This window comes from Lycorma delicatula, chromosome 3 (assembly GCF_047948215.1).
Source record: "Lycorma delicatula isolate Av1 chromosome 3, ASM4794821v1, whole genome shotgun sequence".
Lineage (NCBI taxonomy): Eukaryota > Metazoa > Arthropoda > Insecta > Hemiptera > Fulgoridae > Lycorma > Lycorma delicatula.
This window is the reverse complement of record NC_134457.1, coordinates 12,764,694-12,780,692: the sequence shown is the minus strand read 5'-3', so window position 1 is coordinate 12,780,692 and position 15,999 is coordinate 12,764,694. Positions and strand designations below refer to the sequence as shown.

The 15,999-nt window shown below is 29.2% G+C and overlaps 1 protein-coding gene across 1 annotated transcript in view; it reads right to left on the bottom strand.

Annotated features, from left to right (window-relative positions):
- Positions 1–15,999, bottom strand: part of Rcd5 (microspherule protein Rcd5) — a 72,265-nt gene that overhangs the window by 49,767 nt on the left and 6,499 nt on the right. The window contains exon 2 of the mRNA XM_075359426.1: positions 1,073–1,249. Within this exon, the coding sequence (XP_075215541.1) occupies positions 1,073–1,233 (161 nt within the window). The 5' untranslated portion in view covers positions 1,234–1,249. The remainder of the gene's footprint in view (positions 1–1,072; positions 1,250–15,999) is intronic.

Sequence of the window (15,999 nt, the reverse complement as noted above, 5' to 3'; positions counted from 1 at the left end):
TGGCTCATTATGATTGATGAAAAATGGATCAAGAATTATGATAATGTGTGGAAAACAACTTGGGCAAAGCAAGGTGAAGTTTCATCAGTGAAGAAAAAGGTAGGATTGAAGCCAAGAAGACATGCTGGGGTGTGTGTGTGTGGGTGAGATAGAAAGAAGTTGTTCACTTTGAGCTATTGCTGTCCTGTCAAACAACTGATTACTGATTCTAACCTCTGCGTTCAGCAATTGGAAACATTACACTGAGCGAGCAAGATTAAGCAACCAGAATTGATGGGTAGGAAAGGTGTCGTCTTCCATCGCAACAAAATCAGACTCCACACATCTTTGGCGAAACGTCAAAAATTAAGAGGGTTTGGCCAGGAGGTTTTGATGTATTCAATGTAAAGTCCTGACCTTGGAATACAAAGAAACTCAATTCAGCTTTAATTTTAGCAATCTACAGGTACTAATAAACTGAATGTGAATAAGTCAATGGCATTCTTCTTTACTTCACACTATTCAAGATGAACAAACCTCTCTCACACCAATTCTTTCTTAAATCTTTTCTTTAATCTCCAATGCAAAACATTTTCACAAAAAAACTTAACATGTTAAATATAACCTAGCATTTAATTTTTTTTTACTGAAGGAGGACTGCAAGACGAGGGTCATAAATCTCTTCTTATTAGTCCTGAAGACAATATTTTATAAATTAATGAATCTAATAATGCAATATTTTAACTATTTTTCTTTGATAGCACCAAACCTCTACTACAGTTTTCTATTGCCTCCTGCAAGCAACAATTTTTTAATGAATCATCTGAATATCACAATATTTCATTTTTCTCCATATTAATTGGGAAAGTAAGAAAGACTGCACTCTTATCAACCCAATGATAATCCACTTTATGAACCAGGAGAATGAGATCCCAGTTTGGTGGACTCTTAATGTAAATGGATTCTTGTAATCAGTTTTCATTATTATTAATTATAACACACAAACCTAACTCTTTACTAATATAGATATAAAGTAACGTAACAACAAATAAGTTTAACCAACTTAATAGATTTACACTAAATTTCTATGTACCTTCTTCTTTTCATATTGAAAGCATCAATTGAAACATGTGCTGCAGGATCTAGTGAAGCACGTAAAAAATTATCATCAGTCCCACTTCCTGCAGTAATGGCTGGTGGTGCTGATGCACAACTTCCAGTCCCAGAAGGCTGACCGCTATCAATCATCTCCATACTTGAATCAAATTACCTGCATTAGACATAACACATGTAAATATAAATCACTTTATCCAAGAGTGGTTCAGAAAGTAACTGTTTGGCTATAAATAGAAAACTTGTATAGATAAAAAAACAACTTATTACATACATCTTAAAACCACAGCGTTTACTATTTTTCAACATATTTTCCATTTAAATTCAAGCGTTTGTTGTAGCGTTTCACTAATTTACAAATACCTTCTTCATAAAATTCAGCCACCTGGATACCTAGCCAACCTTTCATGACATTTTGAGATTCGTTTTCGTCATTTTACTGCTGTGACGCAAACCATTTCTTCATGTGATTGAAGAGATGAAAATCACTTGGTGCCAAGTCCAGGCTGTAAAGCGGATGATCAAAAATGTCCCATTTGAATTGATTCAGAAGTTCTCGAGTTCTTCGAGCATTGTGAGGACGAAAATTGTCATGAAAAAATATATACCAGACGACAGCATACTGTGACATTTGTTCTTAATGGCTTGCTTAAGTTTCTTCAAAGTTTTACAGTAGACTGCTGAAGTAGCTGTTTGTGTCACAGTACTTTGATGATGACGATGAACTTTAAAATGCTGTGAAAGGTTGGCTGGGACCCAGATGGCTGAATTTTATAAAGGTATTTGAAAATTATTGAAAGACTATGACAAATACTTAAATTTAAATTGCGACTATGTTGAAAGATGGTTAAAAGCTGTAGTTTTTAGTTGTACATAATAAAATACTTTTATCTAAGCAGGCTTATTATTTACAGCCAAGCGTTACTTTCTGAACCGCTCTTGTATTACTCAACATTGTTGAAATTCCTAACTGCTTTTGTTATGAAACAAATAAAAAGTAAATAAAAGATATTTCTATTTTATTGTATTATTATCATCAAAAAAATTAGGTTCATACAAATTCAAACAACAAAAAAATTATATGAGGTATGTTGTTTGTTTGGTTGATCAGTAGTCCAGGTGGTTAGGATGCTAGCTTCTCAATCAGTTGGTTTTGGGTATAATTCCTGAGTCTAGGATACTTTTACAGAACATTTTTTCTTCATTAAAAGCATAAACAATCACTTTTATTTGAATTAAACATTTACTTTTTCTCTAGAAAAACAATGATGGAGCACTGTATATATATATATATATATATATATATATATATATATATATATATATATATATATACACAAGGTGTGTGAGAAAAGTAATGAGACTGACTTTTTACTTACCAAAGTTTTTATTTTTTCAAACAACAATATTATCCCCTTCACGATTGAAGAATTCTTGGTCATCTCAATCCGCTCAAGAAGATCAATGCACACATTTCTTCGATTGTCCTTCTGTTCCGTTGTGAGGTTTTGCGGCACCAATTTCGCACAAACCTTACGCATGTCCAAATCGTCTATCAAAATTTGATGTACGGTGAAAGTGTTTAAATTTAACTGTTCACTTATCATCCTTATTGTTAAACGATGGTCTGATCTCACAAGAACCCTCACATACTTAACGTTTCCATCAGATTTTGGTTCAAGACCTCCCTGAGCAAGGTTGATCTTCAACATGTTCTCGGCCTTCCAAAAATGATTTGTACCAGCAGAAAACTTGTGCTCTTGATAAGCAATGTTCCCCATAAGCCTGTTTCAACTTTTCAAAGGTCACACTCGCAGATTCCCCAAGTTTAACACAAAACTTGATTGCATAACGTTGCTCTAAATTCTGATGCTCCATTTTTATAACACACAACTTCACTGATGGTGCTGTCAAAAAATAATGTGTTGGCTGAATGGAGTTGAAACTCGTATTTAGCATGTGGAAGGGATAAACAAACCGGTAGACTCAGCGTTACCAATCTCATTACTTTTCTCACACACCTCATGTATACATATATATATATATATTTTTTTTTTTTCATTCAATTCTTTTAAGAAACATACTGCTCTGTACTATATGCAAATATATTTATTTTATTAGATCAACCTAAGTAGAAGATAAATTTTTTCAAACAAATTAGGTGGAACTAAATAAGCAATGGATTGGTCGAAATTGAACAATAAAATGGCTACCTCAATCTCCCAACAGCAGATTTTTTCTTTTGGGTTGGATGAAGTTGTAAGTCTATTCTGCTCACATTGGCAAAGAGGAAAAATTGAGAAATTGTATAATAGAAGCTGGAGCTACTATTAGAAATAATAATGATGCTATGCTATTAGACATGTCTGGCTAGCATGAATTCACCAAACTGAACTATGCATTGAACAGAATGGCGGCCACATTGAGCAATTGCTTTGCAAAAATATTTGCAGCTTTACCAAGTAGCCATTTTGTTATTTAATAATTTTTTTGAAAAAACTAAAAAATATGTTACTTTTAAATCTATTTTATACAATTTGTTTCTGTTACTGATAAGTTTTCTATTTTTTCATTTGCATTATATTGTTCAAACATTGGCGAAACTTCTTCTCTTTAAACTAGTATCACCTTTCCGATCCAGCTTGTATGCTTTGCTTCTAATTAGTGTTAACTTTTCAAATTTGAAATTTAATAGACATTATTTACATCAATTTTTCAGTATTAAATTCTACACAAAATTAATTGGAAATTTTAATTTGTTTATTGGTAAAATAAAAAAGTTATTTTATTCCAAACCTAAATGTGCATTTTACAACAAAACGTTTTCATGTTTTACCCTGTTTTTCTTATGGAAAACACCCTGTTTGGAGATGGGATCACTTTTATTTAATTTTTTGTTCAAAAAACCATAAGAAAGCACAAAATCTACCCCTAGATTTGTACCCTAAGAATTTTAGAATGATTTAATTTCAAGGGGAATGCAGGACTAAATGTTTTGCAACCTGAAACTCATTAAGAACCCATTTTCTGACCTATGTTTATATGAACGTTTTTCTTATTTTTGGCTATAGAATCATCTCCCAAATCTCTCAGGACAATTTGTAATCATCCTGTATATCATGAACAATTCGGAATCATGACAATTTGAATCACCCATATATGTGAAATACAATAAACAAAGTGTTTCACCAGGAAAAGATACTATTTTAAGTGATTCTAGAATTAAATATAAATAGAAATATTTAAAATTTCTCAAATGTGGTTACCATTGATATGTTAGTAAATTATTAAAAAAGTTAAAATCCACCTTACCAGCAAATTAAATGTTTTCCCTAGATCTTTCAGTCCTTAGACCATTGTCAGGAGAATAAAATAATATAAAATAAAGTTAAAAAATTAAAATGATTAAGTAGTCATGACTAGTTGCTATTTATCAGTATACTGAATTGAAATGTAAAGTGTAATCTGGTGGAATAAAATGAAAGTAACGGGAACCATGTTGTAAGAATGATATTTTATTTATTTAAATTATTATCTCTTAATATCTATATTTAGGGCAAGTTTAAACAATTTATCATCTTTAAAAAATGTTTGTTCATTAATTACCTTTCCATGATTACTTTAAATGTGATATTTTTCTAAATTAGATGAATTATAATAATTATAAGCAATGTCTAAAATTTTCATAAATCTATTTGGGATTGTATGTACAACCATTATCTAATACATATTTAGCAAAGTTAGAATTTTCTGGTTTATTGTTTTTAATACTATTAATGTGTTTATTAAATAAACATAACACCTGCATACACCACAAATAATAAATTAATTAAATATATCTATATAAATATTCATTTGTTCAAAATCTTAAATCTCCGAAAGTTATTCACAATTGTTTTGAAATTTTGACACATTGTTGCATTCGAATACGCGCGTATTTTTATATTCCTCCTATTTATATACCTATGATGTCACACATATGACAGGTAAAAACATGCTTTTTTGAAAAACAGCGCTATCTGTTGGACATAAAACCAACACAAACTGTACTAAATATTTTACGATTCCATTTCAATGTTTCCGATATCTGTGTCTGCTACAGATTAAAAAACTACTGGACTGATTTACACATGGAGAAAAAGGAAAAAATTGAAAAAGTAAAAAGAAAAAATGGGGAAAGGAAAAAAAAGAAAAGGGGAAAGGGGCAGAGAAATGGAGAAGGAAATTAAAAAGAGGAAAGGGAATATGGTAAAAATGAAAATGGGTAAAATGGAAAAAGGAAAATGGGTAAAATGGAAAGGTTAAATTTTGAGATGTTCCGTAATGTTCATTTTGGTAATACTTTATCAAACTTTCAATTATGTTCATTTAATCTATATATATGTATATATATATATATATATATATATAGATTAAATTATATAGATTATATATATATATAGATTAAATACTATATATAAATTATATATACTCAAATCTAGCAATAGCAAAGCATTGCCAGGTCTGCTAGTTTTTAATAAAAATAGTTACACAAACATTAAACAATTTCACAAAATCCAAGCATTTCCCACCTATGTTTGGAAGTCCAAAGCATTTCCAGATGCATACAAAAGTATTTCCAATGCTATACAATTTGGAATCATTGTATGTATGTAAAATACAATAAATAAGGTGTTTCATCAGGAAGAGATATACTATTTTAGGAGGCGATTCTAGAATTATATATAAATACAAATAAAAATAGTTACGCAAACATAAGACAATTACACAAAATCAAATTTTAAGTTATAGCTGCCAAAAGATTTCATCCAGATTTTTACACTGTACGTAATATAATGCAGTACTAGAATTTTTTTGGAACTAATTATAGCAAAAATTAGTGTACCTGTGTGTTATTCGACAAGAAAATTATAAAAAAATTTCCCATAACTGTACCTCTAATATTCTTGAATGTTCTAAATCTAAAAAAATACAACTTGTTAGTTTAGCATAAAATAAAGCTTTCTAAAGAATTTAATTCTGAGAAAATTGAAGTAAATAAAGTTAATAAAAAACAAATACTAGTTTCAGAAATTCAAATTTAATTTAAAGCAAACTTGACAGAAATTTTTACTATTCTAAATAATGATCAAACAAAAAATCAAAATGATATATATCCAAGCTAATAAAAATTTAACTGTTTTATCTTAAAGATAATGTTGAAAAAAAAATAAACTGAACTTGGTTAGCTTCTAATGAAATTTGAAAAATTTCACAATTACAATCGAAGCACTTCTTAACTTGTTCTTGAAGATCTTGTGTTTGTTTTAAAGCATCTTCACATTCAGTAGTATCATTTAAATTTGAGTGATCAGTTCATCTCAAAATTAATTATGAATAAATAAACTTCATTTTTCATCCTACCTACAAGTAAAATAATTTAGCGGAGTGAGGTACAGAAACTTTTGCGTCGCATTTATAGGTCCTTCACAATAAATCTGTTTTCCAGCAAAATTTCATGCTGGAATTTAGAATGTACGAGTTTAGAATGAGTAGTTTTGCAATGTTGGAAATACTGTATTTATTTTAACAGTGGGACATTTTCCAACAAAAGAAAATTTCATTTTGAAAACATTCTAGGCAACGTTTTCTATAAGACAATGTTATAAATTAGTCGGCCGTCTAAGTGATTATCTACCACACTACATCATACATTCACTAAAAATTTGTAAACAGTAACATGCACAATTTCTTCAACTACCAATCAAAATTTTCAGTGTTGTTGACAGCCTTAAGGATAAGAGTAACGTGTGTAAAAACAATAATCGCAAAAGTATGCAGTGAATCACATTATAAAATCACAAAATTGCAATTATTCAATATACACTCTTGGGTGGAGGCTCTACGATTTCTGTACATAAAATAGATACAATTAATGAAAATTTAATACTTCCATATATGAATTTTTTTAATATTATTAAGTTGCCTAGATATTTTATGGGACTGTATATAACTATTTAAAGAGTAATTTTCAACTCTTGAGATATTAGTTGAGATGAGATATTAGCAATAGGAAGTTACAACTCTTATGCAAATTGTTTAAAATCCTAATAAAACTTTATGGTCAGAAACTGCTTCTAGGATGCCTACGTCTATATTCTGTAATTGATTATAGTTTTTTCTTTACATCAGATTGTCTCATTAATTATTATTGAATGTCCCTTGTAAATTGAAATTTAATATGAATGTGATGCACTACTGTCCGTACAATATTATGTATTATGCACATTTGGCTGTTTAAATTGCAATTATATTTGTTAAAAACTTAATTTTAAACAAGAATATAACTTTGAATTTCATTTATCTTTGAAATTTAAATTCCTTTTGCCCTTAATAAAAACTAAAATTCCATTTCAGCTGTGTTTTAACAATGCCTCATCTATTTATTCATGCTGAATTTGCAGATATAATTTACATATATAGTATTTTGAAATGGAAATGTTAAAAATTCAATTACAGAATATAGACGTAGGCATCCTAGAAGCAGTTTCTGACCATAAAGTTTTATTAGGATTTTAAACAATTTGCATCTTCCTATTGCTAATATCTCATCTCAACTAATATCTCAAGAGTTGAAAATTACTCTTTAAATAGTTATATACAGTCCCATAAAATATCTAGGCAACTTAATAATATTAAAAAAATTCATATATGGAAGTATTAAATTTTCATTAATTGTATCTATTTTATGTACAGAAATCGCAGAGCCTCCACCAAGAGTGTATATTGAATAATTGCAATTTTGTGATTTTATAATGTGATTCACTGCATACTTTTGCGATTATTGTTTTTACACAAGTTACTCTTATCCTTAAGGCTGTCAACAACACTGAAAATTTTGATTGGTAGTTGGAGAAAATGTGCATGTTACTTTTTACAAATTTTTTTAACATGTCTAGATAAGGATAAGGATGTTCATTTGGAACCAACACTGAAAAAAAAAGTAATAATTCTAACTTGTTACTTTTTAATAAATTATCTATCTTTATTTTTTAGACTGTCTAACAAATTAGACAAAACAGTAGACATAACAGTAGTCTAAAACATTAGACAAAACAGTATTTTTTTTTATACAAGTACAATATTTTTCTGTACATTTTCAAAATTTTATAAAATCATTTCCATGTTTTACTTTTTTTCTTTTGTCACTTATATTATCTCGTTTATTCTTTTGTAAAATTTGTTATTTGTTATTAGTAAAATTAATTTTTTTAAAGATAAAATTGCTGCTGGTAAAATATGATTGTAAAAAGAATGAAATTATTAATCTTTGGAAGTTATTGTTATTATTCACTAGTAATCAATTCATTTTTAACTATTCATACTTGTTTATATTTGTAAAAAAATTCTTTAAAAAAACCACATTCTTTTAAAAAAAAAAATTAAACATTTTCTCTATGAATTTTTAAATCAGTAAAAAACCTTTTATAACATTACTTATTACAAATAACACTGAGAAACATAATTTTTGTTTCCTAACATGCAATATGTAATTTTAATCTGTTTGTTGATGCTGAAAACGAATATCAACTCTGAATCTTTCAATAACCCATCATTTTTTAAAAATGTTTAAATTTTAATTAAAGGAATTTTTTTCATTTTTCAACATATAGTTAGCATTTTAATCTCCTATATTGTATTTTGTTAACTAATTTTTTATTGTTGAACTTTGTTAACATAATTTGTAAGCTATAAATAAACAATACTAGACAAAGAATTAATCATATCATAGTCACATATGACATATCTAATACTGAAGAGTGAGCCTTCATGGACAAAATTAATCATGTCTGTACAGGTCAAAACATTAGCTGAAAACACACCTGTGTTGTTTGTATTAAGCACTGGATTTAGGAATGAATTAATTTTGTTCAGTCTTACTGCTGTCTTAAGTTTGTTAACAGTGCAGTGTCATAATGCCTCGAAATTGTGTAAATAATGTGGATGCCTTTTGTTTTGTTTTTTGTACGTATATAGTTTACCGTAAACTCAAATAAAAAAAACACTGCACCTTTAATTAAAAAAGCATATCATTTGTACCTTCAGTGTAAAACTGATGATCAGGATAAGACATGGGCTCCTCGTATAGTATGCACTAATTGTTCTGCATATTTAAGAGGATGGCTGAAAGGTACACAGAAGGCTTTGTCATTTGATGTACCTATGGTTTGACGTGAACCAAAGGATCATGTAACCGATTGTTACCTTTGTTTAACAAGTGTGTCTGGAATTTCTAGAAAATCTTAACATATTGTAAAATATCCTTTATTTAAATCTGCAATCAGGCCTGTACCTTAAGTGAAATTATTTCAGTTCCTGAGCCTCCTGTGATTGTATGTTTCTAAATTAGCGATGAAGAATCAGGCAGTACTGAAGAAGACAACAATGATATTGATTTTGAATTATCTTCCAATAAGCCACATCTTATATCACAAGGTGAATTAAATGACTTGGTTAGAGATTTAAATTTATCAAAAAATCAAGCTGAACTGTTAGGATGAAGACTGCAAAGTTGTATTTTTTTTACTTCAAAAAAAATACAAAAGTGACAGGCTTTCGAAGCCGACAAAAAGAATTTTCTCAGTACTTTATTGATAAAATAATTTTGTTTATTGTGTAAACATTGATGAGTATATGTTGCACTTATAAAGTATGAGTATATGATGCACAAGTTCATAAACCTGAGGACTGGTGCCTTTTCATAGGTTCGTCCAAGTATAGTTTACAAGTTGTTACTAAACAATGGTAACAAATATCTTTCAATACCAATCGCTTATGTTATTAATTTTAAAGAGACATACGATGTGATTAAAGACGTTCTTGAAAAAATAAATTATAAAAAAACATAGCTGGAACATATGTGGTGATTTGAAAGTTATAACTATTTTGTTAGGCATGCAGTTAGGTTATACTATGTATCTGTTTTTTTGTGAATGGGACATTCGCAAAGAAAACAGGGCTAGGGATAAAAATTTTGTTACTAAAGAGTGGAAGAAATGAGACAACGTAACTCCAAATGGGAAAAATATTATTCATGAGCCCTTAGTTGAACCCAAAAAAACATTTTTATCCCCTCTTTATATCAATCTAAGACTAATGAAACATTTTGTAAAAGTAATGAAGAAGGATAGTCCTGGATTTTTTGTACACAGGCAGAAATCTCCGAATGTAAGTGAAGGAAAAATTGAAGAAGGAATATTTTTTGGTCCTCAAATAAAAGAGATGGTCAAAGATGATATATTTAACTCAATGTTAAATAATGTAGAAGTGCAGCTTGGGCTTCATTTAAAGACATCTGCAAACATTTTCTCAGCAAACAAAAATCCAATATTAACATGATATTTTTAATCAACTTCTTACTTCAAACAGAGCTATGGGATGCAATATGTCTTTGAAAATACATTTCCTCCACTCACATCTGGATTTTTTCCAGGGCAACCTTGGAGACATAAGTAACTAACACGGTGAACATTTCCACCATGACATTTCAGTGATGAAAGCCGCTATAAAGAAAATGGAATACTAACATGCTAGCCAATTATGGTTGGACATTAATTTGGAATGTGCCTGGGGCTATTTATTAAAGAAAAGCATCAGTGAAATTATTCCAACACAGGTATGTATGGCCATGCAAAATTATAAATTTTATAGATTTTAACTATATTTTCCATTAATTTTTTTTTAAGCATAATTTATTTAAAACTAAGGGTGATAAAAAAAAATTGTATTTATAGATCTGTAATGTACACACAAAAGCAATTCAAGAAATGGTATCACACTTAGAGAAACATTAAAAAAAATATTTTTTTGTTTATCAGTGTAATCGGCTAATAATGACAACAAAAATTGCTCCCCATTTGTTTGCATTGAATTTAATACAATTTATAGAAAAGAAACAGCTGCCATAATGACACCAGTTATAACAACTGGCAATAACCATCATACTGATCTTTAAAAGTAATTTTTAGTTAACTGTAGCGACTTTGATATTGTTAAAATACAGAATGGATATTTATGTAATAAAAACTGTACTGTACTCAGCATTCCTTCTGAACTGTAGAAATTAGTCAGTAGTAACAGTATCACATGAATGTGTTTGCAATAAGCTGTTATGTCGTTCCTGATAATCTGACGCCTATGTTAAATGATTCTCAAAATTTTGTTCTGCACTTAATAAGGTTCACTTAACTCTAGAGCTGATAGATATATATTAAAATGACAGACCATTTTTGTGAAATTAAATAATTTTTGTAAAAATCACTAAAAAACTAACTAATTTAGAAACAATATTATAGTATTATGTATCAATTTAAACAGAAAATTCTATATTTTATATTGATATGAAATTATTAATAGATTTGCCTACATATAAATGAAAATCCAAATGATGAACTGGATTAGTACATAACTAAATCTAAAAATAGTGTTGTAGAAAAATTATTATAAACAAATGTCATGTTTTTGTTTGCTTCCAGAAATGTTCAAGTTTATGGAAACAAGTTGGATGAACCCCACAATTGCATACTGAACACCAGTAATTTCTTCTTTTTATAACAGGATTTTTACCACAAATCACACAGACACGTTCTTTTTGTCTCTCAGATGAACAAGTACATGTTCACCTGAGGTTATTTTTTTTACAATTTCTTTATGCACATATAGTCATTAGTTTTTTTTTCTATTAAATTCAAAATAAAATTATTAGAAATAGTCAGTAGGCTTACTGGTTTTCTCCGGACAATTTCTTACTTAGGGTTTCTAACCTGAAATTGTTCTATCACATCAAACTCTGCTTAAGGAGGATATACTCGAACCCATGTTGGTTTTACTTCCTCTGAGCTATCCGTTCCTTCTTCTGTATTTATATTTTCAGGTCCGTTATCTTGTTATATTCTAATTCCTTTGGATCGGGTACAAAATCATCATCATAATCATGTCCAGCAAGAATTTTGTCGTCATTTCATCCGGAAAATTCTCTGTTGAAATGTCAGTATAGCTTTCAAAAACATATTCAATAAGACACTAGCTTCTAGTAATAAGTCCTGAATTTCATCAGAGTTACAGGGCTCATCCATTTTGACAAAATAAAAGTGACAACTAAACAATATGAACAATACTAAAATTAAAAATACGTACACAGCAGTGAGTTATAAACAAAGTTTTTCAATATCGTTTACTGTTAGACTAAGTTGCCAACAGCTCAATATTTTGTATGAATATTATAGTAATGAATTTAAGGGATTGATTCATCTATATATCGGTGTATTGGGACAATTATAAGCCATATATAAGATCGATTTTTAATGCATCATAGATTACAACTCTATCACTACAGAAAGGAGCTAAACAGTCATAAATTATGATGGTCATCAGTTCTAGGGTTAAAGATAATGTCATAATCATAAATGTTACCACTATGCATTTAGCAGTTGTTAAGTTAACATAAAACACGAAGTACAATACCGATCTCTAATTCAATATAGAATTCTACTCTTTATTTTTATTTTTCCTAATTACATGTTTTACAATTTCTAAAAGAAAATTACTGTCAGTAGAAGAAAACGCATACATAATTTGGAAGTTAGTCAGGATAAAAAAATATTTGTAAAGGATTATCAATGATTACTCAACTGTCTCAACAATTTGAAAAAATCAGGATAAAATAAAGAAGCTTTTGAGAAAAGTAGTTCTTTTCATCTGAAAACAAAATATAAATACAGAGTACCCAGTACTTGATGAAGCATTACTTAAATGGTTCAAGAATCACAGAAATTCTTATATTCCAATAAAAATGATCCTGTTCTATGGCAGAAAGCCCTATTTATTTTGCGTCTAAAATGAATTTAAATTTTTGTCTGTGTTTTTCATGGATCCTATTCACTTTCGCAATTGTCACTGATATTGTGTTGGAAAAGATTTTTGTTGATTCATCTGGTGTTCTGTCTAAAGTAACTAAAAACTGTTTAAACACAGTTTGACCTACAATCCAATGGCAAAGTTTATAATCCAGACAAGACAGCAAGCACTCTTCTTTAAGCTGATTCCAGATAAAACTAAATTTAAAGAGAAAAATGCCTTGAAAAGAAAATGTTGAAGGAAGAAATAACTCTCTTGGTTGCAGTAAACATGATAGGCACAAATAAGAGAAGACTCATATTTATTAGTAATGCAAAGAAACCTCATTGCTTTAAAAACATTAAATCCTTGCCAGTGCTACATAAATCTAATTTTAAAACATGGATTACATCCGAGTTGTTTGAAAGAATACTTCATGATTGGGATTCAGAACTTAAGATTTAAAAAGCAAAAGATATTTTTTGTTGATAATTGTGCTGCTCGTCCAAATGTTATATTGCTTCAGTCAATTAAATTTATTTTTCTACCACATAATACCTTTACATTAGACCAGGGTGTTATTATTCATTCATTTAAGATGGTTTTCCATAAACTTCTGGTGTTAAAGATGTTAGAAAACATATAATTAACATCGGAAAATAAGTTAAAGTACTTCAAGCGACTTTAATGACCTCCACAGTATGGAATGGAGTGACAAAAGACACAACATGAAACTGTTTCACATACGCTGGTTTTTTCAAGAAAATTTAACTTTAACAAGATTAAAAATCATTTTAACCACGGGTAAACTTAGATTTGCCTGAAAATATGAAAAATTCTGACTTCAATGACTTTGTCACAACCTATGATCGGTAGAAACAGATCATCACTTACGGACAGATGATAACATATTGGCCTCCGTAGAAGTTACCAAAAATGGGAGAAACGGAAAATGTTGACATCACTGAAGAAGAATTATAACTGCTGACTGTTACAGAAGCTTTTGTAACAATTTCAACCCTTCAAGAGCTTTTTCATCGATATAAAATCAGTACTTAAAGAAGCCCTGAATACCATAGAGAAATAATTGAACTTGCTGTTTACAATAAACATTAAACAAATGATAAGATATCTATTACAGCCTTTTTTTATTAAAAATGTTTGAATTTCTAATTATTTTTCCTATGTTATAGTGTGTTAATCATTTATTATTATTTTTTTTATTTCTTTTGTTATTGTATTGTTAATTTCATATTAATATTAAAATAAAATAAGGATTAAACTGTTAATTAAATTTCTACTAATGTAATCTGTAATAAAAATAAAAATTTTTTCAACCATAACTTCTTTGTTTATTGGTGGAAAACACATTACCATTTTACAGATTCAAAACCCAGTACTCATCTTAAATCAAAAATTAAAAAAATACTAATTATCTAATATTCTTGTTAATTTGGCATAAAAAATTATTTATTCAATTTACAAAAAAAAAAAAAAAATAAATAAATAAGTAAATAACTTGGTTAAGATGAACAGATACAGTACATTTCATAAAAATTTTAAAAATCAAATGGTAGAAATAACACAGTCTACTAGCACAATTTTGTTTTTCTCTAGTGTAATCTAGAACACAAGTACCCTGTATAGTGTACTCTACTACATTAGAGTTTAATGTAATCAAAATAATAAAAATTTAGTATAAGACTGAATAACCAGAGTTCATACACCATACTAATACAGAAGAATATTACCACAGGTCAGTCTGGAATTTAATTTCTCAATTCAGCCATAATTCAATGTGATATTTGGGAACTGAAACAATAAATGATGAAAAAATGGTGGTGTTATGTCCTTTATTAAAAGGATATAACACTACCATTTCTTTCTTTCGTTTTTCTTTCTTTCTTTCATTTTCTTTTCTTTCTTTTTTAAGAAAGAAGCTGTAATAAGAAAGGGAGTCCGACAAGGATGTTCCCTATCCCCGTTACTTTTTAATCTTTACATGGAACTAGCAGTTAATGATGTTAAAGAACAATTTAGATTCGAAGTAACAGTACAAGGTGAAAAGATAAAGATGCTACGATTTGCTGATGATATAGTAATTCTAGCTGAGAGTAAAAAGGATTTAGAAGAAACAATGTATGGCATGGATGAAGTTCTACGCAAGAACTACCGCATGAAAATAAACAACAACAAAACGAAAGTAATGAAATGTAGTAGAAATAACAAAGATGGACCATTGAATGTGAAAATAGGAGGAGAAAAGATTATGGAGGTAGAAGAATTTTGTTATTTGGGAAATAGAATTACTAAAGATGGACGAAGCAGGAACGATATAAAATGCCGAATAGCACAGGTGAAACGAGCCTTCAGTAAGAAATGTAATTTGTTTACATCAAAAATTAATTTAAATGTCGGGAAAATATTTTTGAAAGTATATGTTTGGAGTGTTGCTTTATATGGAAGTGAAGCTTGGACAATCGGAGTATCTGAGAAGAAAAGATTAGAAGCTTTTGAAATGTGGTGCTATAGGAGAATGTTAAAAATCAGACGGGTGGATAAAGTGACAAATGAAGAGGTGTTGCGACAAATAGATGAAGAAAGAAGCATTTGGAAAAATATAGTTAAAAGAAGAGACAGACTTATAGGCCACATACTAAGGCATCCTGGAATAGTCGCTTTAATATTGGAAGTACAGGTAGAAGAAAAAATTGTGTAGGCAGGCCACGTTTGGAATATGTAAAACAAGTTGTTAGGGATGTGGGATGTAGGGGGTATACCGAAATGAAACGACTAGCACTGGATAGGGAATCTTGGAGAGCTGCATCAAACCAGTCAAATGACTGAAGGCGAAAAAAAAAAATGGAAGCCATATAATTGATTGTAATGAAGAGAGGGGATGAGAAGTCACATTAACATGGATGACCTAAATGGACAAATTGCAAAAATGAAAAGAATAATGCTTCACTATTAATTTTCTTGCTAAGGAATTTTCAAATATTTCACTCAGTACAATGAAAAATGGGCTATCAT